This window comes from Neovison vison, chromosome 5, assembly GCF_020171115.1.
Source record: "Neovison vison isolate M4711 chromosome 5, ASM_NN_V1, whole genome shotgun sequence".
Classification (NCBI taxonomy): Eukaryota; Metazoa; Chordata; class Mammalia; order Carnivora; family Mustelidae; genus Neogale; species Neogale vison.
This window is the reverse complement of record NC_058095.1, coordinates 28,923,431-28,950,758: the sequence shown is the minus strand read 5'-3', so window position 1 is coordinate 28,950,758 and position 27,328 is coordinate 28,923,431. Positions and strand designations below refer to the sequence as shown.

Below are 27,328 nucleotides of genomic sequence, written 5' to 3'. Positions count from 1 at the left end.
CAGGAAAAGAGGGAGATCAAAGCATTTGAAAACAATAATTTATTGCTCTTCCTTTCCAAAGCTTTGTGAAATTACAAAAAAAAAAAAAAATCGAGTTTACAGACTGCTCAGGTCAGGTTAAGAATGCCAAGAGGTAAGAGCCTGGACCACCGTGGCCATGGGTGTTCACCAGCAGCTGCACACGGACATCTGTGACAAGCTCCCTGATTTGTTTACTGCCTTCAGAGATGCTGCATTCCTTACACACCATCTCTCAGGACATACGTGGGCCATTAGTCAAGTCACTGGAACAGTATAGAGGTTTTTTTGGGTTTTGTTTGTTTTTTTGCCCTCCTATAAAATTTTCAGTTCATTTCTGAAAAATAAATTGGTCAATAAATTCATTTTGTTCTGCTTCTACTTTACACAGAGCTTCATATTCAACCCGATACCTGAAAAACAAAATTGTTAGAAGCCCTAAAAATGGATGAAATAAACCATGCATTTAATTCTTCTAGAGAAGAAGAAAAATGATTTAAACGATGCCAAGAAATACTGTGAGTACACAATGTAGAAGTTAGGGTAAGAAGAACAAAGAGTGGGGTGCCTGGGTGGCTTAGTGGGTTAAGCCTCTGCCTTTGGCTTAGGTCAGGATCTCAGGGTCCTGGGATCGAGCCCCGCGTCAGGCTCTCCTTAGCAGAGAGCCTGCTTCCCCCTTCTCTCTGCCTGCTTGTGATCTCTCTCTCTCTCTCTCAAATAAATCTTTTTAAAAAAGAAAAAACAGGGCGCCTGGGTGGCTCAGTGGGTTAAGCCTCTGCCTTCGGCTCAGGTCATGATCTCAGGGTCCTGGGATCGAGTCCCGCATCGGGCTCTCTGCTTGGCGGGGAGCCTGCTTTCTCCCCTCTCTCTGCCTGCCTCTCTGCCTACTTGTGATCTCTCTCTGTCAAGTGGGTAAATAAAATCTTTAAAAAAAAAAAAAAGAAAGAAAGAACAAAGAGGCAAAGCCCACCCCAGGGCCACACATGAGAAGTCTCCAGCCCCAAGAAGTGTTTTCCTTTAGGAGAACCAGCTGACTCCGGACACTTGCTACCTGAGCTTTCAAGCTCTCAATATTAGAGGTGGTTTTGTATTAAGAAATTTACTTGGGGCACCTGGGTGGCTCAGTAAATCATCTGCCTTAAGCTCAGGTCATGATTCCGGAGTCCTGGGATTAAGCCCCCCATCGGGCTCCCTGCTTGGCAGGGAAACTGCTTCTCCCTCTCCTACTCCCCCTGTTTGTGCTCCCTCTCTCGCCGTCTCTCTCTCAAAATCTTTTAAAAAAATTTTTTTTTCCTTTCAGCAAATGTAATTTTATTTTTTTAAATATTTTATTTATTTGACAGACACACAGTAAGAGAGGGAACACAAGCAGTGGGAGGGCGAAGCAGACTCCCTGCTGAGCAGGGAGCCCAATGTGGGCTCAATCCCAGGACCCCGGAATCATAACCTGAGCTTAAGGCAGATGTTTTACTGAGCCACCCAGGTGCCCCTGTAATTTTATTTTTCAAATCTTCAAATCAGGATGACAAGTGAGACACTATTCCTGGGAGACAAGTGAGACACTATCCCTGATGAAGAAGGATAAGAGGTGACCATTCGAGAAGGAAAAATAGAATTGCAATTAAGTAAAGAACTTGCTTTACATCATAACTTCTTACCTTTCAAGCTGCATTTTCTTTTCTGCTATTAGTGCTTGGAGTTGCTGCTGTTGGGCTTCTCTCTGTTTTGCTATAGATTTGAGCAAGTTCCGAGCACCAATGGCCTAGAAAAACAGTATCACCAAAGAAGGTTATGGCTTCATTAAAACTGTCTTCAGCATTAAGTCCTCAGCCAAGGAAGGGCCACTGGGGCTATCTCAGTGTCCAGCTGGCAAGACAGCTGAGCCCCAGAGCCTCAGAAATGAGGAGGAGACTACCAGCATGACCCCAAGTGCCTGACGACACCCAGACGGCAGTTTCGGAGCAGGTCTACGAGCATCCCCAACTCTGGCACACAGGTGGTTAGCGGCCCATTTGATGTGCCACTTAGCCTGGGGTCATTTGCCAAGTCCTTGACACCCTGCATGCCCACATTGCTTCCTTATAAAATGAGCATAAAACCACCTATCTCGGTGATCTGACGGTTAAAGGAAAGAATGACAAAATGTACTGGCATGTAAGAGTTTAACAGAAGGTTAACTGTGCTCGTTACTAAAATCCTGTTTTAAATAAAGAAAAGCCCACACCCCCCTCCCCAAGAAAAAGTCAAGATGGCAGAGGAAGAGTGAATGGGCCAAGATTGCGAAGACATGCTGATCTTACCTTCATCTTCTCATTTTCTGCTTCTTTTGCAAGCTGGTCAACAAGCTCAATTAAACCGCCAACTATTTTCTGAAACTGGCCAATTTCTTTCAGGGAAAGAACAGAAAAAAAGATTTTATTTTCTCTGCATCCCCACTCCCTCAGTGTTCCCTTATGGCAAGAGGGCATGGCTAACTGCCCCTTCTAAATTGTGTCAAAACAATTTGGTGCCTGCTGACCTAAAGTCTTCCGCCCTTAGTCTAAACCAGGAGAAGGGTGGCCAGGTGCCCAGAGCTGGACGAGGGCCCACTGGACTGTGAGTCCCAAATGAGCCAGCCAGTGACTATTAACCTTAGGTATGAGAACCCTGATGTGCCCATCCTCCGCGCACTCTCTCTCCTGCTTTCCCAGGAGTGACAGGAAGCACAAAGGGCCACATTCATGGAAGGACTGACTCAGGACATGAACAGAGCCTCCTGACTAGCCCCAGATAAGGAACTAGATGTCAGTTAATGGTGGTTAGGGGGCAGGGCCTTGCCAACCATGACCAGAGCTAATACAGAACTCGAAACATTTAAGGGCCTCATCTCCCATTTGCTTCTTTCAGCGTCCTTGGGTGTGGTAGGACCTCATTCTACCGAGGAGTGAACTAGACCCCAGGGAGGAAGGACAGCATGCAGTGAGAAGACTGGCCACAAAGCCCACGCTGCCTTTCACCAGCCAAGCGCTGTAGAGACTAAGGAGAGCCTAGAAAGCTCAGAAATCCCTGCTCTTCAACAACAACCACAGAAATCCCTGCTTTAGCAAGAGCTGCTCTGTATTCACAGCCACTGGGCTTACTTGCCTGCTAGGACAGGCTAGGACAGGTGTCCTGGATAACTAGCTAAAAAATGACCTCAGTGAGTCTGTTGAACTTTCAGGAAATCAAATCGTGAGTACCTAACTCTTTCCTACCCTCAAGTTCTAGTTCTGTTCCAAGGTTTCTGAGAGCAAAAAAATCAAGGATGGGATAGCCTCTCTCTATTTCACCATTTGTCTTTTTTTTTTTTTTTTAAGATTTTATTTATTTATTTGACAGAATTCACAAGTAGGCAGAGAGGCAGGCAGAGAGAGGAGAAGCAGGCCCCCTGCTGAGCAGAGAGCCCGATGTGGGACTTGATCCCAGGACCCTGAGATCATGACCTGAGCCGAAGGCAGCAGCTCAACCCACTGAGCCACCCAGGTGCCCCTCACCATTTGTCTTGATCCGTGCTCTGTATCTGACTACATGCGAGCATTAGAGAGCAGGGAGACAAGGTCGCTGGTACGTGGGAATTCACAAAGGCCAGACACAACTTCCAGGGAGCCACTAGGCCCATTCTGGCAGGGACGACAGCTGCGTGGGGTGTGGGGGCGGAGCACAGTTGACACAAAGCCGAGTGGCACCACATCTCCCCAAATGATACTCACTGTCCACAAAGTCCTTGCATTCTTCCTTGAGCTCTATGGTCTGCTGGGTAACCTCAGGGTCCAACACGCGCAGCTTGTTCAGCTCGTCAAAGTGCAGCCCAGCTTCCCCCAGGATATCCTTGGCCATAGCTGTGAAGAAAGCAGCCTCAGTCCCCGATCACTTCCCAGCCACCCAAGGAAATGCCCACTTCCAGCCCAGCCCCACTCCTGCCCCCAGACACCAGTGCCAAAACCCCAGACGCTCCTCCAAAGGCTCCCCTTCCCTCTGCCTCCACCTCTCTGAGCCTCACCTGTTTCCCTTCCGGCTTCCCTAGAGAAGCTCTGCTCTGCTCTGAAGGGGTGCTAGTGGCAGCCGGGAGGTGTGTCATAGGAGCAAGGGTCAGGAAAGAATAAAGTCCAGTTGCTTGTCACAGGCATCGTTCGTTCAACACACATTTCTTGAGTGCCTACTACATGCCAACACTGCTAGATGCGGGGGGTACAAGGATGAGGGCGACATGGTGCCCGCCCTGGAGGAGCACATAGTTTAGCTGGAGGAAGACAGACATGGAAACTGAGAAAGTATACTGTGTTAAGTGCTTTTACAGAAATATCACGCAAGTGTTGCAGGAGAACAGAGCAGTTAACAGGGTGAGGGAGTAACATTCGAACTAAGTTGTGAGAAGCCATAAGTATATTTGTCCCCAATAATGTACCCACAAGGACATGAAAAAGCTCTTCCAGCACAGCCCTAGCATAACACCAAAAGCAAGTAAAAAAGAGGACATCTGCATGACTTAAAACTGAGAGTTAAAAAATAAGCCGGGAATAAAGATATTACCCACAATGTCTGCCACAGACATGCTGTCCTGAACTTGGACCAAAGTTGGTTCCATCTCTTTCTAGCAGAAAACACAAAAAGGAATGAAGCATCAGCAAGAACGTACCAAGTGAGGAGGCTAGGGAAAGGCTTCCCGGGCGGAGAAAACAGCACAGACAAGAGTTTGAAGTCACTGAAACAGCCAGAAGACCTAGAAGATGAAAGGACCAAGAATGGAGCTGCAAAGGTCAGCTGGGGCCAGATCAGTAAGACCCTGTGTGTCCAACTCAGGAGTCTGGGTTTCTTTCTGCAGGCAAGAAAATCAGCAGAGAGATCTTTTCCCTTCCCAGGCCACCCTGCATTCCTGCATTCCATCCAAAGGATGCCTCAATTCTGGGAAGGACACACTGAAAAATCACTGTTGTTCTGGCAAACAGACACCGGCGCGCACGCACGCGCACACGCGCGCACACACACACACACACACACACACACACTAAAAAAAAAAAAAAAAAACCACCCTGTCCAAATAGGGAAGCAAGGCTACTTAGGTCTAGCCATTGGCTGCCATACCAATTCCCAAACCCCAGGTGTTCCAAAGGCTCTGCCACCACCTGGCCCTGCAGCAGCCCATTCCTCTGCTCCCACCTCCCCCAGTTGTTTCCCTTTGGGCTTCCTTAGAGAAGATCTGTCCCAAATGCCGTGATAATGGGAGTAACTTCCCAGTGCAGGTATACCATAGGAGGAGCAACGGTTAAAAAAAAAATAAAGTCCCCAGCCACAAGAACTCATTTTCAAGACAGCCCAAAATCCAAATTTATAGAAGAAATCTGATTTCTTTTTTAAGATTTTTTAAAAGATTTTTATTTATTTACTTGTCAGAGAGAGAGCAGAAGCACGGAGAGCTACAGGCAGAACTGGTAGAGCAGGCAGAGGGAGAAGCAGGCTCCCTGCTGAGTAAGGAGCCCAATGTGGGACTCGATCCCAGGACCATGACCCCAGCTGAAGGCAGATGCTTAACCAACTGAGTCACGCAGGTGCCCCCAAATCTGATTTTTTTTTAAATATTTTATTTATTTATTCGACAGACAAATATCACAAGTAGGCAGAGAGGCCGGCAGAGAGAGAGGAGGAAGCAGGCTCCCTGCGGAGCCGAGAGCCCGTTGCAGGGCTCGATCCCAGGACCCTGGGACCACGACCTGAGCCAAAGGCAAAGGCTTTAACCCACTGAGCCACCCAGGCACCACCAAAATCTGATTTTTAAAAGAAAGTCTTAAATTCAAAATTTTAAAGGAAAAACCACATCTAACACTGTGGGCCAACTAATGCAAGTCTGTAGGCTGCCCGTGTATGACTGTGGCCCAGAGCCCTTGGCCTACTGTACTCCACTGAAGGAACCAAGCTAGCATCTTCCTTTTAAAACATTTTAATCATCCCGAGCTTCCTTTTAATCCAGATTTTTAAAAGATTCGTCTTCCTGCTGTTCTGTTACATTTACACATACAGTCCAAGCATTTAACACCTACAGGACCCAGACCAGCTGCTCTAGAAAGCCTCCAGTAACCTAAGGGATCAAATATCTGCTTCCACTTCCACTACCTTCCCTGAGAGGATGCATTTATTCAGAAATATTTCTGATCTTTGGGCAGTAAACAATCACAAGTGGTGAGGACAATATGAGGAAAAGCACATGGGCTATGTGAAGCTGCAGCAAGAGGACATAATTCATATGGGGGGAGGATGTCTCAACAAAAGCTTCTTTTTTTAAAGGTTTTATTTATTTTTTTGAGAGAGAAAGAGAGAGGACAAGCAGGCAGAGGGGCAGAGGCAGAGGGAGAAGCAGGCTTCCCGGGAGCCCGACATGGGGCTCAATCCCAGGACCCTGGGATCATGACCTGAGCCAGAGGCAGATGCTAAATTGAGTGAGCCAGCCAGGTGCCCCTCAACAAAAGCTTCTGAAAACTTGACACTCAAGCTGAGACCTAAAGAATATCCAAAAGTTTGCCAAGTGCAGCAGGGAGGAGGCATTCCAGGGCAGAAGGAAAAGCATGTGTGAAGATCCTGAGGTGAAAAGAAATGTAGTGTATTGCAAGAGTCGAAAGGCTGGCGTGGTTAAAACCCAGTGAACAAAGGGAAGTGTGGAACAGGGTTAAGTCTAGATGGGAAGGCCAGAGCTGGTTCACGGAGGGCTCTGAAAGCCGCAGTCATGGGCTTGGATTTGATCATAAGGGTAGGGGGCAGCCAGCAGTTCTCAGTAAAGAAGCACAGTCATATCTCCCTTTTAGAACGATCACTCTGACCTAGGATGGAGAATAAACTGGAAGGAACAACAGTAGGGCTACACCTACCTTGTTCATCACTGTAACCCTAGCATCTAGCAGAGTGCCTGCACATACTGGGCACCTGCACTCAGTAAATGTCTGTGGAACGAATGACCGGAAACAGAGAAGGCTGTTACAGTAACCAAGGCTTGGAGCTGAAGAAAAGTGTTCCAGTTTGCGATGTCACGTAAGTTGATGGCATTTGGTAAAGGACTGACTGGATGTAGGGGTTTGGGGATGAGGGTAGGAAAGAGGCAAGCAAGATTCCCATGTATCGGGCTTGAGCACCAACTGTATGTTCGGAGGGCAGAGTTGAATGAGATGGATAGGACCGGAGAAGGAGGGCAGGGAGAGGGTTCCCAGCCGACCGTCAGATTTCCTCCCGACTCCCACCACACGTGCGTGTCTGGGCATCTGAGGAGCACCGGGCACCAGAACCGCACTGAGCTCCTGAAGTTAACTGCAGCGACACTCTCTCCACGCCCTGGCTCTCCTAGATCCACTCCCGGCCCCGCGAGCAGGCGCCATCCGCGGGGTGAGGGGAAGGGGCACCGTGCACACAGGAAGACCTGGGTGATGGAGCTGGCTGTCCACACTACGTAAACGCCTTGAACTTATATAAGCTGCAGTTTTCTCACAAGACCATTGCGAGCAAGAACGCGGAAAGCTCCAGGTCCAAGGTGGGCGTCGCACCGCTCGCAAAGAATCGCGCGGAATCCCCACGTTTCTTTCGGCCTCTCAGGTTCACTCGCCCCAGGTCCGCCCGCGTCCTCCGACCCACAGTCGCTGCCTACCTGCTAACCCCGTAGCGGCGGCACGCTGCCGCCCGGGCTGATTCCCGCAGCCCGGTTCTCTCCCGGGTCAGCGGCAACCGTTGCCTCGCCCGCCGGCCTCAGCTGCTGCCACGGATACAGGACGTGTTTACCCGTAACGTCATTACCTGACTGCGGAAGTACTTACCTAGCCCAACCCGCAGAGCCTGCTGGGAAACACGCCTGAGAGGAGGGACGGCTGCCTACAAGATCCAGAGGCCTTTGCGCCGGAAAGGCTGCCGGAAGTAGCTGAGCGCTCAACCCGAAGTGTTCTCAGGGGCCCCTCCCTCCCCCGTGATTGGGTTCTGGGCAGGGCCAGCTTTAGAGTCCCAGGTTGAGGGGCGGGTGGGGTTGGGCCTTGGCTTAGGGCGGAGTCCGCGGGCGGAGGATGTGAGCTCACAGCCCCGGATTGCTGGCGGGTAGGCAACCACAGCCTAGGGCGGCGCGGGGTCGGCTTGCAACCCAGCTGAGAGGAGAAGCGCCCCTCCCGGGGACGGTGAGAGCCGGGGTGCGGATGCCCTGGGGGGCAGGATGGACGGGTCCCGAGCTGGAGCAGAGATTCCCACCCAGTCCTGGGGAAAAGGCGTGGGACCGCGTAGGGGAGATGGAGAGCTCAAATCCTCCACTGGGATGGGTGTCAGAATCGGTCTGTTTCTCGGTCGTGAGGAGGGGGTGCGGGCCGGGGAAGACTCACCACAGATCAGAGAGCTGGGTCTCGCTGATCTTTCCAAACCCTTTGGACGAAGCTTAAGATTTACACCTAGGATTTCTGCTAGATCCGCCCCCTCTATCTAAGATTGGTTACCCGCCCGGCACCACCGAGTGTGATGGGTTTCTGGGTACTTCTTCCCTTTAGGACTCCACCTTCTAAGGCCGTGGTTGTCCGGCTCTTTAATCTGCTTAGGTTCCCATTACCCTCGCTGAGGGAGACTCGGATACGCCCTCTGCCCCAGGCAACCCCAAATACCCACACACAAAGTCCGGAAGGAACAGCGGTGAGGCTATCAATGGAAACTTCATTCTCATTGGAATTTACTTACTGAGGCGTCACCTGCCACAAGATTCCTGGAGCCCAGTGGTCTGGGAGCCCAATGGTCTGGGAGGAATCCGAGCGGGTGGCATTTGAGCTGACGTCATCCAGGGGCTCAAAGCAATTGCTTTGTAGGCCCTGTTGGCCACTGCCTGGCCTTGAGTTCCTTTACTTTGGCAGAACGTATGTGTGCTTGCTTTGAACCTGGGGAAACTGGAGCTACACCCAAAGTACATTGGGAACTTGCTAAAACCTGTTAAGGGGTGGACTTATGCCTTTGGGGTGAGCCGAGGAAGGTGAGGTGATTTCATACTATTCAGGTGTTACTTAGGGGTTAGGTTATCTGCTGGCAAGGGTTCATCTCATCCATACTCCCTCCTTGGGGCAAATGAGAGACTCCTGGACAAACCACTGAAGAAATTAGGTACTTCACAAAGCACCCGCTCTGGTCCTTCCTTGGACATTCTTCCTAGGGGCCTACCTAAATCTTTTTAGGGACAGTTTTCAGTCTAACAAACTGACATATATTAAATACTAAATATATTAAATGCATGGCATTGTGCACTGCTTCTGGATCTCACTTACAGGAGGTGGCATGCAACTGTTAAGCTTTTGCATGTTGTGAGGACTACAAAGCAATTTCGCCTTTTTTTCTGTTACCAACACTGCAGTCCGAGCCTCCGTTTCCTCTGGTATTCCCACTTGCACCCTTATGATCCGTTCTCTACCAGGCAGCCAGAGTGATCTTTTCAAAATGTAAATAACTCAGATCCTGTCACTTCCTTGCTTCAAACCTCCAATTGATGGCCATCACAATTAGGATAAAATGCAAACTTTTTCATATGAAGCAGCCCCTGCGTTGTCTGACTTTACATCAAGCCAGCTTCCCCCTTTTCTATGCACTAGACATCTTGGCCTTATTTCTGTTCCTAAAACTTGTGGCTAACTGAGAAACTTTGCACTCAGTCTTCCCTCCATCTGGAATGCTCTTTCAGACTTCAGCTAGAATGTCACCTTCCCAAAGAGGCTTTCCCTGGCCCCATCCATCTTAGGACTTCTCCCTAGTCACTCTGTTATCACTTGCTTAGTTGTTGCATTTCTTACCATCTGGAACTGCTCGCATATTTATTTTCTTGCTTATTATGTATATCTTCCCCCTCGAATGTAATCTCTTTGAGGCCATGACTTACTTGTTCTCTTCTGTATCCTCACTGCCTGGCACATAACAGGGGACAATAAATGCTAACTCTTATTATTTTTATTCTTGTTAATGTTATGTTGCTTCTTTGTACTCCTTGAAGGCAAGGCCCGTATCTTTCCATCTCTCTGTCCCTACTCAGCACTCAGTCTTATTTTCCGCTGTATGAATTAAACGAAGTAATGTGGCTTAAGTCGCCTAGACTAGTACCTAGAACATAGTAAACCTGCAGTGAATGTTTGCTCTTTTTTTTCCAGTGGATGAATTGTAGTGATTCCTTAGAAAACCAAGACATATAATAAAGAATCTAGCTCACGAGGGGTGACCTAGCTCTGCCCTGCTTTGCTCCCCTCACTCCTCCCTCCTATGAATGCCTATCAGTGTTTCGGTTTCCAGATCACTTCATAGTTGTTTTGAGATTTGCCATCTGATCTTTTTGAGCCCCTTCTCCCCAGTCTTGTGGGCAGGGAAGAAAGGAAGAGATAGGGCTGGGCCTCCTCTCAGGAAGAGGTAAAAATAACCATCCTGTAGTTGTTCTGTCCTGGAAAATGGTGACAATTTCAGGAACCTGGGACAGGGCTGGGACCCACAAAGGGGAAGGTCAGGAAACTCCACTGGGGCCAGGGGAACCTCTGCCAGGAACACTGGCCAGTTCCCTCCAGCCTGGCTCATTCCCTGCTCTCCTAAAGCTGCTTTTATTTGCTTCCCAAAGCCAGACTGCGGTGGTGCTCAAAGTCAGCCCTAGTATACAGGCTGCTTCTGAGCCTGGAATATTTAGAAAGGAAGTACATCCTGTCTCCCTCTGGCTCCTGGGAATCTCCTGTGTTGGCAGGATTCCCGGTACGTTTGGTGGGAAGTCTTGGGTCCTGGGAAAGAGAATTGGACTGTGGTTCCCCAGGGTAAAACTTCAGCTGCCCCGTCTGCTCCTCAAACCGTCTCAGACTAACGCCAAGGGTTTGCTTGTCCTCCTTGCTGCTGAGAGCTGAGCTGAGGCTCAGGGAGGCCGGCGAGATGGTGGGCAGGCTCTGGGAGACTGCGCTGGTTCCTGGTACCATAAAGAAGAGCAGGGATGTCTTCTCTTGCTGTTGCCTCAGGCCTTAGCCTCTGCCAGGGAAGTTCTTTGCTTGTCAAAGAGAATGACTGCATGCTCTCCTCCTGTCCCCTTTCAGCTGAGGGCTTTGCTCAGCTAACTCCTGTCTTCTCTCCCATCTCCTGCTCACAGTGCTGAGAGTATGAGGCTCTGGCCTCCACTGGCCACTCACTCGTGATCCTTCCACCACGGCGGAGCCTTCCAAGCCGACCTCCTGCCGTGTGGTGATCTACCTGCAGCGGGAGATGTCAGGGGATACCTGTCTGTGCCCAGCCTCGGGGGCCAAGCCCAAGCTGAGCGGCTTCAAGGGAGGAGGCCTGGGCAACAAATATGTCCAGCTCAATGTTGGGGGCTCCCTGTACTACACCACCGTGCGGGCACTAACCCGGCACGACACCATGCTCAAGGCCATGTTCAGCGGGCGCATGGAGGTGCTGACCGACAAAGAAGGTGAGGTATCGGGGCTCCTTGGGCCAGCTGAGGAGGGAAGGAAGTGTTCCTGAGGAAGCGAGTTTGGGGCAGGGCTCAAGTGTGGCAGGTCTAGACTCCAGATTCCCTCTTCCTGTTACCCAGTGCAGATCTCCTTCACCTGGAGTCTTGGGTAGAGCCTCAGAATTCTTGGAGGTTGTAGGTGGAAAGGTGTGCACTTACACATTTTCCAGGGTGAAGATCCATACTTCTTAAATATTCCCAAAGGACTAGATGCTCCCGAGAACCACGGCTGTAGTGAGTGGGCAGGACACAGAAGGCAGGCAGGTCCTGGCACTGTCCACGTGGCCAACGGTGGGCCTGAGCGCTCCTGAGCTGAGACCTCCATGGGTTGCCACGTTGCCTGGAAGGCCTCTGTCCCCCGCAGTCCAGGCCAGCCCGGTGGAAGAGAACAGCCACAGACCAAAGAGCTGGAGGTGGTGTTCCCGCTCCTGTGACCCTGTGCTGCGGGCCGCCCCCAGGCTAGTCAGGTGGCCTTTGCCCACTGCTCATTTGTGGAGGCAACGAGTAACCCTGTGCGGCCTGTCTGAATCCTTAGGCTGGATCCTCATAGATCGATGTGGGAAGCACTTCGGCACCATTTTGAATTACCTCCGAGATGACACCATCATCCTCCCACAGAACCGGCAGGAAATTAAGGAACTGATGGCTGAAGCCAAGTATTACCTCATTCAGGGGCTGGTGAGCGTGTGCCAGACTGCTCTGCAGGTATGGAGCTGAAGAGGGCTCAGGTCCAGGAGGTTCGGGGTCGGCTTCTCCCTGCAGGGCCATCAAGGTCCAGTTCCCAGAAGGTTGTGTGACTGGTAGGGTTGGGAGTCCGAATCTCACTGTCAGATATGCGGGGTGCTGCCCAGGCCGAGGATGCTGGCAGCCAGTCATTTGGAAGGTGGCAGACTTGGGCAGTAGGGAACTGAACCTAGTTTCCAGTTTCTCCACCTTGGTATCTGGATTTTAGGTTTTCTGGAAATGGGGTTCTGCCTGCCAACTGGCAGTTCCTATGGCCAGATGCCTCCTTGATAGGCAGAGGGTAGCCTTGGCAGAGGGACTCCAACAGCTCCTGGGGAAGGCCTGGCTTAGCCTGGCAAGCAGGAGAGCTCAGAAAAAGATTCTCAGTTGTGTGTGTCACCCAGGACAAGAAGGACTCCTACCAGCCTGTGTGCAACATCCCCATCATCACCTCCCTGAAAGAGGAAGAGAGGCTCATTGAATCCTCCACCAAGGTACTGGGACCCCGGTGGGCTGCGGGCAGGGGAGGATGGGACCCTGGCCTGGCCCTCACGCTCTCCTCCCTCCCAGCCCGTGGTGAAGCTGCTGTACAATAGAAGCAACAACAAGTATTCCTATACCAGGTAGGGTGGGCAGCTGGGGGGTGGGGGGGGTGCAGGGCTTGGGGAAGGGCAGCAGAAGTAGCTAGAAGGACTAGGCAGCCAGCCATGGGGCAGGAGACCCGAGAAAAGCCACCTGCATTCCTGGCACGGTTGGCTCGGGTCTGGGTCTTGAGGAGGGAAGAACAAAGAGAGAAGGGAAGTGAGGGCAGAAGCGTTTGGAACTGGGTGCTGGGCCCTGGCTGGGATCTAAAGGAGAACGAACCGGAAACCACCCCCACCCCCTCACCTCCCCCCCCCAAGCGTGTCCTGTCAGGCAGCACGCCAGGGGTTTTCCCGGAATTAGCTTCTGGGGTGGAGGAGGGACCCTGGAAGCCCGTAGCTGGGATTCCTTCCAAGCCAAGCTCTGTGCTTCATAGCTGGGCCACCCTCTCCCTTGCCCAATGTCCTCTCAGCCGGCCACAGTTAGGTAGACGCCGAAGGCCACGGACTCAGGGAGTCCCCGCAGACAGACGTGTTGCCGGCATCCCCCCTACAGCCAGGGAACCAACCCTCCTGCCGTGATGGCTGCAAGCCTCCCTCCTTCAGGGCCAATGAGAGGAGACAACCCTCCCTCATTTCTCCCTACTTTAATTTCCGAACAACTCCCCTCCTCTTCCTCACAGGCCCCCAAACCCAGAGGGTCCCATCTGACCTCTTGACTTTTCCTCAGTTCTGCGTGATGGGGAGGAGGGGACACACCCAGTCAGCACCCTCTCTTGTGCTAGATCTCATTCCCAGACCCACTGGCCTTCTTGGGTTTTCCAGCAACTCAGACGACCACCTGCTGAAAAACATCGAGCTGTTTGACAAGCTCTCCCTGCGCTTCAATGGCCGCGTGCTCTTCATCAAGGATGTCATTGGTGATGAGATCTGCTGCTGGTCCTTCTACGGCCAGGGCCGCAAGCTGGCCGAGGTGTGCTGCACCTCCATCGTGTATGCCACGGAGAAGAAGCAGACCAAGGTGTGGGGGGGCCTCCCTTTGCCCAGGCGGGGGCAGGACGCAGCCCAGGGCAGCCCCAGCTGGGCCTTTCATCACCGGGAGCGAGAGGGCATTCGGTTTGCTCTGTTTTCCCCAGACTCACATGATGGTGCTGGGCAAGGACAAAGTTAGTTCAGGGAGTTCAGGGAATGGCCTGGGAATGCTTTGTCCTGGTCAGCTAAGAGGCAAGAACAGCATGGTGTGGCGGGAAGGACTGGGTCTTTGGAGTTGGCCCAATTTAGGTCTGAATTCTTGTTCTACCGTGGACTTGTTTCCTGGCCTCCTACAAGCTGTTTAAAGCAGCAGGGCCTTAGTTTCCTCGCCTGAGAACAGGGGCCTGATAGTATGCAGTCAGTGGAAGTATTAGGAGAACGTGGCAGTTCCTAGGAACAGCAATGTAGGGTCTGATCGCCTCTCTGGCCCCGGCTAGTCAGGCATTCCTGGTTACCAGCTCAGCCCCTGCAGTAACAATGCAGCGCCAGGTGCATGTGAGGGATTTGACAGGTTAACAGTTAACGCAAACTCGGCAAACCCTGTTCTCCCCATCTGCAAGCTGTTGGTGTTCTCCCCAGAAGGGAGCTGCCCCCCCCACCCCGCCCTGTGTGTGTAACAGAGCAGGCAGAGTCCTCTGCTGGGCCGGGAGGGCAGCCCACTCGGAGAGTGGTGGATGCAAGGGGCTCGGAGCAGCCAAGCTCGTGTAGCACCTGCTCAGCCCCCAGGCCCCTGAACTGCACAGGGCCATCTGAGGTTTGTGGGGGGACAGCTTACAGGAGGTGACCCTGTTTCCCCCTGGCATTTTGGGGGTGCGGACTCCTGTGTGCACTTAACAGAGGATTCCAAAACAGGTCACCTTCCTGAGTGTTTTGTCTTTTGTGAACTTTGACCCTTCACAGCACACCTGTGAGACAGGCAGGGCTGGAGCCTTCTCCGCACTCGAAAGCTGAGCGAACAGAAGTCAGGTTAGGCTAGAATCCAGCTACCTTTCTGTCTTTCATGTTCATACCAGGTCTCTGAAGTAGGTTTGGCCCTGGTTTTATGCGAGAGGAAACTGAGGCCCTGCCACTCATAATTGCTGGAGCAGTATTTAAGCCTGGCTCTGAGCACAAGGCCAAGGCCCTAACCTCCCCACATGCTAGCCTGCTGGTCTAGGGCTGGGCGGGGCACGGGTGGCATGCTAGTCTTTGATGTCCTTTTGTCCACGAATCCAATTCCCCACATCTCCTCCAGAGAGAGGCTTCCCCTCCCTCATGAGACAGAAAGCCACCTGTCTTGGGAGAGCGTTTGGGAGGAACTTAGCCAGCCCAGGGGCAAGGGCCCTGCCACGTTGCAGCCTCTGTGGGATGAAACCTCACTTGGTCCTCTTGTTCCCCTGAGCCCAGGTGGAATTCCCAGAGGCCCGCATCTATGAGGAGACACTCAACGTCCTCCTCTATGAGACCCCCCGAGTCCCTGACAACTCCTTACTGGAGGCCACCAGCAGGAGCCGCAGCCAGGCTTCCCCCAGTGAAGACGAGGAGACCTTTGAACTGCGGGACCGGGTCCGCCGTATCCATGTCAAGCGCTACAGCACTTATGATGACCGGCAGCTCGGCCACCAGTCTACTCATCGCGACTGACAAGACCCTCAGGGAGTCAGGGCACGGGACACCCTGTCTCCCGTCCTGTGGAGCCCTGCCCCGTTGGCCACCCCACGCTGCTGCTGGCTCGGTTTCTGCTCCAGCACCCAGAAGCATGACAGGAGGGCAGAGGTCCTGGGCAGGAGAGGGACCACATTCCTTTGCCCTGCTCCCTGAGTACTTCAGGATTACCTAAGTCCTGGACCCTTTGCTCACCCTTCCTGACAGGGAGCTGTGTCTGCCCCTGGGGCAACAGGGCTGACCTGCCCATGTCCCATGAGAACAGTCTCCTTGACCCCTTGCTGAGTGTCCTTTGGCTCTACTGAAGGGGCTACCTTTAAGGCCTCTGGGGAGGTCCGTGGGGAATGGGCTCATTCTGGTGCTGTGGAGGCCCAGTTTCTTATAGAAGGTGGGGCTTCTTTTTCCTTGAGGTCTTTAAGCACAGGCTTCATAACTTTGGTTTTTAAAAAATTACCTAGGAAATGAATAGCGTGAACTCTAATAATGAGGGGACTGGGCATTTGTGCCACCCCTCTAGGGTGCCAAGACCCTGGGTAGGGCTGAACCCTTGGCCTTCCTTGATGCCTTTGGCATCTATTTCTTTAAAGCACTTTGTACTCTTACTCAATTTGTGTTCTGCCCTGACCCACATCATCTTTTTCTGACTCTAACCCCTCTTCCCTGCAGAATCAATCTGAGAGAGGGGCTAGAGAAGCAATAAAACAGAACAAAACAAAAAACTGACTAGCTTTGGCTTTGCTGGGCTGGCCAAGCAGCCAGCCCAGAGAGCATGCAGGAAAGGATGATATTTAGGTTGGGTACTGTGGTCCTAATGATGCCCATGAGAAAGGACATTTTAAGGTCACGTAATGGACTCCTAGGGCTTAACATGATTGCTCTTTTCGATTCTCTTGCCCTAAGCTACAAGGCATGCTTTGCTTTACTTTCTGGAAACCCAAAGGGCCATTACAGGGGCCAGGAGCATGAGCCACAGTGGGAAGGCAGTGGAGCCCATAAGCGCTGCACTCGGATGCCCATCAGCTGAGGTCAGTGACCACCAGCTCCGTGTTCCCAGCAGCCCTGTGCAGAGGTGGCATGTGCTTGGCTGTGGAGCCCCTGCCTGCCCCATATTACTGGTTTTCTGTCCCGGCTGAGGATGGTGGTTCTGCCCAGCGCTGAGTCTGGACACAGGGTGATGGGAGTAGCCTAAATCCCTTTGGAGGCCGGCTTAACGTGGCTGTGGAGCTGCCAAGCCCCAGCTCTCAGGCAAGGTGCAAGTTCCTCCTTGGGGCTTTTTCTCACTACCTGCTGTTTAGCTTGGCCCTTGGGAGACTGCTTATGCAAATTCTTTTCCAAAGGAATGCCATCAGGGAGGGACTGCGCAGCCGGCCTAAGAAAATGCCATACCCCATAGCTACTGAGTGGTAGCTACTCTGAAAGGAGCACAGGTTATTGGGCTCCTCTCCCCTGACAACTGTCACTCTAGCTAAGTGGCCTGCTTGTGGCCGACCCGATGGAGCCTATAGGCAAATGCCAGGCCCACGGTTCGCAGACACCCACAAGGACCTGAAATGACATGATGAGGCCTGGGAAGTGTGACTAACCATGTATTTTACACTTGCCACAGCCTTGAATGTGTAGATTTTCCAGTGAGGCACCCTGGTCATCAGCTCAAAACACTTCTTCCAGCGCTGAGTGGAGTAACTAGATGAAGACAAATCCTTTTCTTTGGCCAGATTCCGGCCTCTGGCTTTGTGGTTTTCCCACAGAGACTGGAATGCTTTCTGCCTGAGGCCACTGGCCTATTTCCTCTGCTACCCTCCTGAGGCCCTCTAATACTCAAAGCGCCAGCTTCCCACTGAGGTATTTTAGTGCTTGTTCTTTGACATCCCCAGCCCCAGCCTCTGCTGCTTTGACATTTAGATCCTCAGCTGTCTCAGTGGTGACTTGCCTTTCTTCCCAAGAAAGCACAATAATCCTGGACTGATCAAAAATATCTCCCTGGTCTTAAGAAAAATACTAACGTTTAAATCACTGAAGTAATCTTAGCTTCTTTAATCAGACTTTGTGGCATAAGGGTTGGGGGAATTTTCTTTGCGCTTCTCAGCCCCATTCAGAAAGCAGCTCTCAGCCGTGTGAATTTTTCAACCTGGAGCAGCCCATGGGAGCGCAAACCAGGAGTGTGGATGAAGATCAAACCTTGTCAGTTTCTGAGAAAACTGGAAGCCTGCTGTTTACCACTGGTACCGGGACTGGCTTTTACTCCATTTCTTATCTGACCAATGTCTGCCTAAAGGATGGCCCAGGTCCTGCCATGAGAGAACATCCCCTTTGTCACTTATCTGCAATCCCTTGTTGCTCAGCACAGGTGATGAAAACAAACACTAATTTCTAATAAAACTGTGTTACAGTGCTGGGGTACAGAGCCGTGCTTGCAGTGACCAGAGCTGGGTCAGCTCACTGTTGTAGACCTAGCTCTTATTTTCCTCCTGTTCGCCACCTTCCTTGCGTTCTGAGTCCGAAATCCTATTGCACTCAGTTGCCCTGCAACCCAGGCTCCCCCTGGTGGAGGATTAAGGACAACACGAATAAGGACTGGAACTGAGATTTAATATTAAGAATAAAACGACCTCTTTAATAATCACTAGGATAGTAGAGAAGCAGGAATCCCTACGATTCAGGGGGAAATGCAGCACATTTCATCTCTGGCTCTTAAGGATCTGTGAGCAGCTCAGAAAGGAGCTTGGCTCAGTCGCCATTCATACATATCTAAAGCTTCTCAGCTGAGTTTTTCCATTTGTGGTCTGGAAAGACCTGACAGACACAGGCTCATGGCTGGCAGGCCTATTATTACAGGGACTTCACATGGCTTGCCCCACTCCTTCCCAGGACCAAGGAGGCCAGCGATGCCAACAGCTGACCAGTGCAGAGAACCCCGAGCCTGATGCTGGCCTCCTGCTCAGCACTTGGCAGAGGGTAAAGAAAACAAGAGTCCAATCTAGCCCTCACCTCACTGGCTGAGAGGCACCGTGACCCTGGGAGATGTTCAGCCAAGTTCGAGCCTCAGGGGAGAAGCATACACTCTTAACAGATGGGGCAGTTTCCTGGAAAGGCAAGGACAGCAACCAAGGGCCCCACTCAGTGTCAATAAGGGAACCTGAGAACCCGGGGGGCAGAAATGGAGAGGGTGGCCAAGTGTGCACTGGTTTATTGACCAAACCTCATATTCCAAACAACTTGTGGGGCAGGCCAGGAAACCCAGGCCTGTGGCAGCTGAACACAGAATTCCTGGTGGAAAGGTTTACTGGAACACAGTGTAGCCAGGGCTTAACGGGGAGGCCAGCCTCGGAAGAGTCCTACACAGGTCTTCTGGAGAAAACGATTACACCCACCCGCAGAAAAAGAACCCCACAACCAAACGGTGCAAACGATAAAAGAGACCCACTGTGGCCCATGGTGGAGAGAGAGTTCTGCAGCAATTGTGGGAGGAGAGCTGTTCTTCAGGCCTAGGTACTCAGGCCTCAGCTGGCCTACCAGTGAAGGCCTGATGGTGGTGTCTTCTCATCTTTATTGCTTTCCAGGGAGAAGGGAGGGATCCGGACATCAAAGTGGGAGCCATCAGGCCTCTCGAAGCGGAATGTGCCCCTGCAGGTCAGAGAGAAGGCAAGTTAGAGGGAGTGATGGCAGAGGCCCTACTGGGGATCTCGAGAGTCCTAGGCCCTTGGCTCCAGGACTGAACACAGCAGGATGAGCTCCCCTCAGCCTGGTTCACGTCAAGATAACACTGGTCTACAAACCTGAGAGCCCTTCCTGACCCTACAAGAAAAGAAACAACAGCTGCCCTGATTCTGGCCCTTAGATGCACACTCGTAAGCTACCCAACCATACTTTCAGGTTAAGGAGTGAACCACTAGGGGAAAACCAACTACATGGGCAACTCAGTGCCACACCAAACCACCAAACCTCTCAGGCCTAAGTCCTCAGTCCATGAAATCACAGGAACTAGAAAACAGTCAGAAAAAAATCCAACAAGTCTCCCACAACAATGAATAGCAGAAAAACCCCATCTCGAAGATGGAAGCCGGCCCAGAATTAACAGCAAACTCTGAACTCCCAAGTTTCTGAGCTGCGGCTGTGTCTGCGGAGTTGGGGCGCCCCGTCTCCCAGCACGTGCTCACCCACTCACCACATGTGCCCGCTGGAAGCTTGCAAGGAGACGTGGCTGCTGTACTGGAACGCAGGCTGCTCCTTCGATAACACAGGTTCCTATAAGGGTTCAGGGAAAATCGGTAAGGCCAGGCCAGCTCCCCATACCCTGGGGTCACATGTCAACTGCCAGTTCATTAGGAGGGTGCCCCTTCTGGCCCCCAACGATGACTGCCTGCCAGTACTCACCCCCTGTCTCCGAGACCAGCCACTGACCTGGGTCTTGCATTTTGATTCTGGGAAAGAGAACCTCAAGACTTAACATCTGAGGCCACTGGGCAAAGATGCTGGGCAGAGAACCTCCTCTGTAAACAGCACTTCCAGAGTCCATTCACTAAGTGCATGGGTGCCAGGCACTGTGGTGGTGCTCTGCAAACCTTGGCTAACTTAAACCTCCCCGGAATTATGAGGTAATAGGTTTGACTCCCATTTAACAGGAAGAAACTGAGATTTTTGTGTTAAACTGGCCCAATGTGGGGAATAAACCACAAACAGCTGGCATTCAGAGCCAAACTATCTCACTCCAAAGCCCTGGTCTCACTCAGCATCCCACCCTGCATCCCAAGTCCCTGCTCATGGGGAGAAATACACGTTAAATGTGGTCGCTGGCCGTTTCTCAGGAGACACGGTGGGGTAGTACAGGATTTGTAAAATCTGATCTCTTCGTGGACCAGCAGAGGCAGGTGTATTAAGAGGCAGAGGAGGGATGCCTGGATGGCTCAGTGGGTTAAGCCTCTGCCTTAAGCTCAGGTCATGATCTCAGGGTCCTGGGATCAAGCCCTGCATCGGGCTCTCTGCTCCGCCCTCTCTCTCTGCCTGCCTCTCTGCCTACTTATGATCTCTCTCTCTGTCAAATAAAAAAAAAAATCTTTAAAAAAAAAAAAAAAAAAAGGCAGAGGAAAGACAACCAGAAGCAGAGGCTGGGGCAGATTAGGGGGAGGAGCCCCACACAGAACGGCACAAAAGCTCTGATGTTGGACTCCCCTGGATTCAAATCCAGGTCCTGCCATTACCAGGCACAGGACCAGGGGCCAGTTACTCACTTCGCAACCTCTCTCTTCAGCTGTGACTCAGGCTGTAAGAAACCATCTCATGGGGTTGTTGTAAGGTGTCACCTAAAGCAGCCCAAGGCATCCCACAATGAGCCTCTGTCCCCAGCCACAGAGGAGAGGAGAGCAGGCACTGAGGCCCCAGGCCTGCCGGGAAGGACCAGAAGCGGCATTACTGGCCTGATGACGCTCACCCTTCCCACCACGCCTCGGCCTCGCACTGTCTCCAAGGTGCCAGATAAACTGAATATTCTCCAGTGTCGCTCCCGGAGCTGCACCACGTCACTGTCGAGGTTCTCTAAGCGGATACAGTAGCGCCACTGTGGAGGGCAGAGGACAGAGTTCAAGCTGACAAAGAACAGACCTACCTGCGCTAGCCTACCTGAAATTCTACGAAAGCAAAAGACAACCAAAATGGATATCTGCAGTACACAGACCCCTCCCGCCAGAGCCAAACTGTCCCCCTCCCGGCCCATCTACCCAGGTTCACACTCACCCAGTAGACATGGGAATTCTGGGCTTCCTGGGGGGGAAAAAAAAGGAATTTGAGTCCCAGAGGGCAGAACCAAGTCTGTTCCAATCAAGAGCTCTCCAACTGAGGAGGTATATTCCAAGAAGGTTGCAGAGACAGAACAATGCTGCGAGTGTCTGTGGGATGGTGACTGGACTACAGCCAACAAGCCCCAAAGGAGGCAGCCTCCCCTGGCCTGGTCCCTGGCCTCCTTCCTCCTCCTTGATCACCAACAGAGCTGGGTGCCAATGGACGTCAGCCACAGGGCCCTTCCCCTTCTCACCAGTCTTCCAGCCAGCTGCTGCCCCCCACCCCTGCAATCACAGCTGGCCCAGGCCATGGCCCTCCTCGGCCCTTCCACAGCCCAACACTGTGACAACACTTGATGGATTCTGTGCTAACCTCTCCCACTACCATGGGCTCCTGAAAGGCAGGGATGGGGTTTCATGTTTACTAGAGGCTCACAGCCAGGCAAGAAAGAGCTCAACAAACATCTAACTAACGCATACCGAGTTTGAACATCAGCCTGTACTGATTTAAACAAGTACATGTATGTTCTTCATGAACAGGAAGCCTTTGAACCAGAAAGAAGAAAGAGTCAGCCTGGAGGACTCTGTCCCAGGACTTGAGGGTCTTGCTGCTCTAGATCCCGAGAGTCCACCCAGTATGTGCGGCACTTGGAAGCAGAACCACTAGGCACATGGTTTAAATGTGGAACCCACTCCAAAGTCACACTGGGGATACCAGAGAAAATCTGGGGGCCCACCCCGAGGGAAGGGACCCAGGCCAGGTACACACCCTCATGCCCATGTAGAAGGGGATGACGGTGACACGAATGTTCTCAGTTGTTTCCCGGTGGACATCAGAGAGCTCCAGCCAAGGGTGATTCTTCTCTTGCCAGGCCCGGAGCGTCTCCCGGGCCACAAAAGGGGGTGCTGGGTCAAGAGAAGATGAGTTAGTCCAGGCCAGAGTCCAGGGTGTTCTCCAACTGCCCCTCCTAGAAAACTCTTCCAAGTGAGGGCCCAGGGAAATAAGGTACCCAAATTGGAAACAAAAGCACAGGCTGGAAGAAGGCACAAGGCCACCAAGAATAAGCCCTGAGGCATTATGGGACATCCTGGGAAGAGAAACAGGCTGGGAGTGAGGAGCCCAGGTCTTCAGACCCTACTGTAACCCTGACCTTGCGACTCACTAGCAACCTTGAGTCCCTTCTTCTCATCCCTGAGCCTCAGGTTCCCTATCTATTAGGAAGAGACAACAGTCATCCGCCTGACAGATCTAATGGGAGGCTAAATAAGGTTGTGGATATACAGCTTTGAAGCAACTTGTGTGATGCCGTCTTTGAAGAAGGGCCCTCCCATTCCAGCTTCCCTTCTTGAGAGAGCTCACATTTTGTCTGGTCGTACAGAAGAAATCTTTCAAACAGCTCATGCTGGATGGGAACCTGATCTGTGGAGGTATAGGGGAGGATGTCTTCATGGCTGACATAGTCCAGGCCTGGCACAGAGAGGGAAAAGAAACAGTGAAACTCACACAGGAAAAGAGAGGAACAAGACTGAGAAGAAACACCATGCTGGCCTTGTCTCCAAGTGGGACAAGACTGGCACCCCTGCTCTCAGCTTCTATAATCCCTCCTAGCAGATTAAAGGACATCGGAAAGGCATCAGAGTCTTCTCACTAAGACACACCAGGCCTCTCACCAACAGGCATACTCAGATACATGTTCACTACTCACCTGGGATGGCATAGAGGGCCCGGCTATCATCATGGTTAGCCAAGAAAGTCACAGCTTCTGTCTGAGATCTCTGAGACTAAGGAAAGAAGCGAGTCAGACTTTCTTAGTCACAATCCAGTCCTGAGAACTTGGGGCCCAGTGCTGATCTGGGCTCTCTTCGACCCTTCTCCCTCCCTCTGTCTCCACCAGATTTAGGCCTTTCCCAGGGAGAGAAACCCCAGGCCCAGCCACCTTGCTTACTTACTATATGTGGACAGTCTCGGGCATCAATCAGCACCTGATAGTAAGTGTGAGTTTTGCCTTTCACCTCCTTAGAGCCATGGCCTGCAGGATTCTCTGCTCTAGAGGGTAGGGGAAGAAGCCCAAGATCACCCCAAGAGAAACAGAAGTGGTGCCTGCCCTAGCTCCCTACACCTCCTTACCTAAACGGACTAGTTAGTGCCTGATCTGAAGGGGTTTTGGCGTCAGCTGGGTACCTGCTCAGCAACATCCAGGCCCAGCCCCTCCCAAGTCAGAATGTGAAGGACCCATGGCACCACGGGAATGAGGAGGACCCATGGCACAGAGTCTCTATTTGTCTTAGTCTCTGGCTGCTTCTTGGAAGGAGGGGACCACGCTAAGAAAATCAAATTGCTGGTTCCATCCCTGAAGCCCTGAGTACCCCACTCTTCTCACATCCCTGGGGTGGTCTGTGATTATTTAATGGAAGTAGGGCTTTTCTTTTTTTAATGTACTCTAATGATAAGAGACGGAAAGACAGATTCTAACTGAACATCAGAAAATGAAGGAAATTAGTCCCTCAATGCCTTCTGGGCTACTTATAATGCAAATAGAGAACAGCTTGGGAAGGCATCCTGAGGAGGCCTAAAGGGACCCTCTGGCTTCAGACTGTCCCTGGCACTCAGCACTTTTGTCTCCATGGTGTCCAGGAAGTACTCTGGGACTGTTCCAATGGCCCAGGAGGATGTTCAGTTCTCCCCTGGGACCCCAATTATGTACATCAGCCATGAGTCAGGCCTCCTCCTGAGGGGACCATGAGGCACAGTGACAGGGGAACTTACTTTTCTGGAGCTGTAGAAGCCACATCCCGGTCATACAGTCTGGCCTGCCAGGGAAACAGGACAACACCTCGGTAGCCAAAAACACTATGAAGGAAGAGCTAGGAGGAAAGAGAGCCTCAGTAAGTGTGTGATCCACAAGTCTTTTTTTTTTTTTTTTCCTTTTTTTAAGATTTTATTTATTTATTTAACAGAGATCACAAGTAGGCAGAGAGGCAGACAGAGAGAGTGGGGGAAGCAGGCTCCCTGCCTAGCAGAGAGCGCAACGTGGGGCTCAATCCCAGGACCCTGGGATCATGACCTGAGCTGAAGGCAGAGGCTTTAACCCACTGAGCCACCCAGGTGCCCCCGGCATTGCTTTTTGATTCAGGTCCAACACACAACTCCAGGTCTATTGCAGGATGGCAAGAAAAGGGGAGTGGGAAGTCGAATAAACAAAAAGTCCTTACTTACAAGGTGCCTAAAACTATCAGTGCATCTGGCACAAAGCTGATACAAAAACTCTGCACCCACAACTTATATTACACTGCAATCAGTTCAACCATGGCAAAGTATCAAAGGTTTGCTTTTCTTTCTTTCTTTCTTTCTTTCTTTCTTTCTCTCTCTCTCTCTCTCTCTTTTTTTCCCTTTAGCAAGAGAGGAAGGTGAGAGAAAGGGAAAGGGAGAGAGAGAATCCTAAGCAGGCTCCTCACCCAACAGGTAGCCAGATGCAGGGCTCTGTCCCAGGACTCTGGGATCATGACCTGAGCCAAAACCAAGAGTCAGCCACTGAAACTTCTGAGCCTCCCAGATGCCCTCAAAGGTTTCCTTTTCTTTTCTTTTCTTTTCTTTTTTAAAGATTTTATTTATTTATTTGACAGACAGAGATCACAAGCAGGCAGACAGGCAGGCAGAGAGAGGGAGAGGAGGAAGCAGGCTCCCTGCAGAGCAGAGAGCCCGATGCGGGACTCGATCCCAGGACCCTGAGATCATGACCTGAGCCAAAGGCAGCGGCTTAACCCACTGAACCACCCAGGCGCCCCAAGGTTTCCTTTTCTGAAAGCTCCCTCCACTGGCTTCCTACCTTCCACAAACTTACAGGACTCTTCAGCAACCTGGCCCTCTCCTCACTTTGGTCCAAATTATCTCTGTCCACACTAACTTGGAAAGGGAACCCACTGACACATGAAAAGGATTCACAACCAGGAAAACAGAAACCCTATCTTAACAAATTTGTGATTCTGCTCTGGCACTAAACACCAAGGCAGAAAACTGTAACATTCGGGTCTAGGACCAAAACTAACACTTTCAGAAGCAGGACACACCTTGAAAACAAATATAAGATGACCCAGCCCAGCACTCACCTGCCCAGTCTCGTATTTTCCATTCTGTTTTGGCACCTCAAATACACCAACCGTCTCCAAAACTTTGCCCTCTGGTCGATTCCTGGTTAGGAAAGAAAAGAACAAGCAACTGAAAAGAAAAGCTGAGAAAGTAATGGTACCTACACCATCAGAATAAGCTACTAGGACACTGGGGGGGCAGGCAGTGAGAGCAGAGAAGGGTTAAAGCAGTGAGGGGGGTGGCGGTGAAGCAGATAAGGGTCCTCCCAAACCACCACTCCAGGTTCTGCCTTTCGTCCTTGGAGGTCCAGCCACAGGCCCTGCCTCAGTTTCTCTGTTAGGTCTGACTGCTCCCAGATCACTTCCTCCTCTCTTCAGTCTCAGCATTCCTCCTATCATGCCCTTGCACCCTGCTTATTTATACCCCTTGCCTCTGTTTCTTCCCTGACCCATCCTCCTGTCCTCCCACAGCAATTTTTTTTTAAAGATTTAATTTATTTATTTGACAGACAGAGATCATAAGTAGGCAGAGAGGCAGGCAGAGGGGGGGTTGGGAAGCAGGCTCCCTGCTGAGCAGAGAACCTGATGTGGGGCTCGATCCCAGGACCCTGGGATCATGACCTGAGCCAAAGGCAGAGGCTTTAACCCACTGAGTTACCCAGGCGCGCCCCTCCCACAGCATTTTAACCGCCTTTCCCACCTTGCATTTCTGTTGTTTGTGCCCAGCTCTTATCTCCACTAGAGACTTTAGGTTCCCTGAGAGCAATGCCTGTGTCTGATTAGCTGCGTTCCCCCTCAGAGCCCAGTGTGTGAAACATTTGTTTTATAATTCCAGCTCTGTCTACCCTCCCCACAAAACTGCAGCCTTTACCCTACCCTTGAACAGTTTAGCCATCATCTCCAAATGTCCTACCACACTCACTGCATTGCACCTAGTAGTCTCTCAATCTAGTTTTTGTTCAGACTCACATCACATTTCACAGGGGTCTTACACTGCAAATATTTATCATCTCTCCCCAATACCAGTGTCTGATTTCAGCCACCAAAAAGTCAGTTCTCTCTGGTCTTTCTGGACAGGGCTGCTTTTTCTAGAAGTCCTTCAAAGACCTGCTATTCTTAACGTTTTGGGGATGTGAACCTTATGCTACCTCTCACTGGATCCTCCAGCCCCAAACTGACCTGCCTGTCCCATCGCTAGAGACAATGCTCACACCATTCCCCATGGCCTCAAGCCCCCTCGCCAAGTCACAGAGAAAGAACCAATCTCCCCAAGGTCACGCCGAAACCCGGAACCCACGCAGGGCTCATTCTCAAGAGTCCGGTTTCCCACTTCGAGCATCTTTCTGAGGGAGGCTTTGTCCCAATCCGGGGCTGAGGGTTCAAGTCAGGAGCCCTGGGGTTTAATTAAAAGGCTGCCCACTAACAACAGCGCTCGAGATCTCCACTTGGGAAGGTAAAATTCGCTCCGAGAGGGTTACTAGCTCCCCCTCAGAGCCAGTACTGCGTAACCCAGGGTTCTGGACCGCGCTCCCTTCTCTGCTCCTGGCACACATCCCAGGCAGGGCAGGTCGGCTTCCGGCCGGGACCCTCTCCCGGGTCGAACTTCAATCACCCTCGGCCGGTCCGGCCTCCTGGCCTCCTCCCTGGCCGAAACACGCTCCCTGGGCTCCACGTACGGGCCCCGCGCTCCGTCCCTCACCGGGACGAGAGGTGCCTCCGCGTCGTCGTGGTCGCCGCTGGTGGGAAGGCCCCAGCTCCACCTGCCGAACAGAGCGGCCTCGGCCCTCGGGCCCCGGTTAGCGAGCGGGACCACCAGCGGCTGCCCACCGCCAGGGCTCGCCGGGCCACACAGCCCGCCATGTCCCGCCCGAGCGCCTGCTCGGCTGCTGACACTGGGCCCAACCCGCGGCCGGAGGCGTTCTGCCCCCGCCCCACACTGCCCCGCGCCGCGTCCCCGCCCCCTTGGCCCTCTGCCCCGCCTCATCCCGCCCCGCAACCTC

The 27,328-nt window shown here is 52.0% G+C and overlaps 3 protein-coding genes across 6 annotated transcripts; 1 reads left to right on the top strand and 2 right to left on the bottom strand.

Annotated features, from left to right (window-relative positions):
• Positions 1-21: 21 nt before the first annotated feature.
• Positions 22-8,392, bottom strand: IFT20 (intraflagellar transport 20). Of its 3 annotated transcripts, XM_044248329.1 has the most exons (7): positions 7,661-7,794; positions 4,673-4,756; positions 4,037-4,276; positions 3,747-3,875; positions 2,319-2,404; positions 1,677-1,780; positions 22-431 (listed from the first exon to the last, which is right to left on the bottom strand). In XM_044248329.1, exons 4-7 carry the CDS (start codon positions 3,871-3,873, stop codon positions 350-352), a joined length of 399 nt encoding a protein of 132 aa, XP_044104264.1. In that variant the 5' UTR covers positions 3,874-3,875; positions 4,037-4,276; positions 4,673-4,756; positions 7,661-7,794; the 3' UTR covers positions 22-349. The 3 variants fall into 3 exon arrangements, with proteins under 3 accessions (XP_044104264.1, XP_044104266.1, XP_044104265.1); XM_044248331.1 differs by lacking the exons at positions 4,037-4,276; positions 4,673-4,756; positions 7,661-7,794 and adding an exon at positions 8,373-8,392; XM_044248330.1 differs by lacking the exons at positions 4,037-4,276; positions 4,673-4,756.
• TNFAIP1 (TNF alpha induced protein 1) lies at positions 8,060-17,860 on the top strand. Of its 2 annotated transcripts, none has more exons than XM_044248325.1 (7): positions 8,060-8,174; positions 11,129-11,446; positions 12,024-12,193; positions 12,616-12,705; positions 12,782-12,834; positions 13,618-13,813; positions 15,211-17,860. In XM_044248325.1, exons 2-7 carry the CDS (start codon positions 11,242-11,244, stop codon positions 15,445-15,447), a joined length of 951 nt encoding a protein of 316 aa, XP_044104260.1. In that variant the 5' UTR covers positions 8,060-8,174; positions 11,129-11,241; the 3' UTR covers positions 15,448-17,860. The 2 variants fall into 2 exon arrangements, with proteins under 2 accessions (XP_044104260.1, XP_044104262.1); XM_044248327.1 differs by having other exon boundaries at positions 8,060-8,186.
• A 176-nt stretch (positions 17,861-18,036) lies between these two features.
• Positions 18,037-27,246, bottom strand: POLDIP2 (DNA polymerase delta interacting protein 2). The gene is made up of 11 exons (XM_044248324.1): positions 27,028-27,246; positions 25,350-25,431; positions 24,010-24,107; positions 23,193-23,289; positions 22,949-23,024; positions 22,603-22,710; positions 22,012-22,148; positions 21,199-21,225; positions 20,897-21,022; positions 19,634-19,713; positions 18,037-19,092 (listed from the first exon to the last, which is right to left on the bottom strand). Exons 1-11 carry the CDS (start codon positions 27,186-27,188, stop codon positions 18,978-18,980), a joined length of 1,107 nt encoding a protein of 368 aa, XP_044104259.1. The 5' UTR covers positions 27,189-27,246; the 3' UTR covers positions 18,037-18,977.
• Positions 27,247-27,328: the final 82 nt, after the last annotated feature.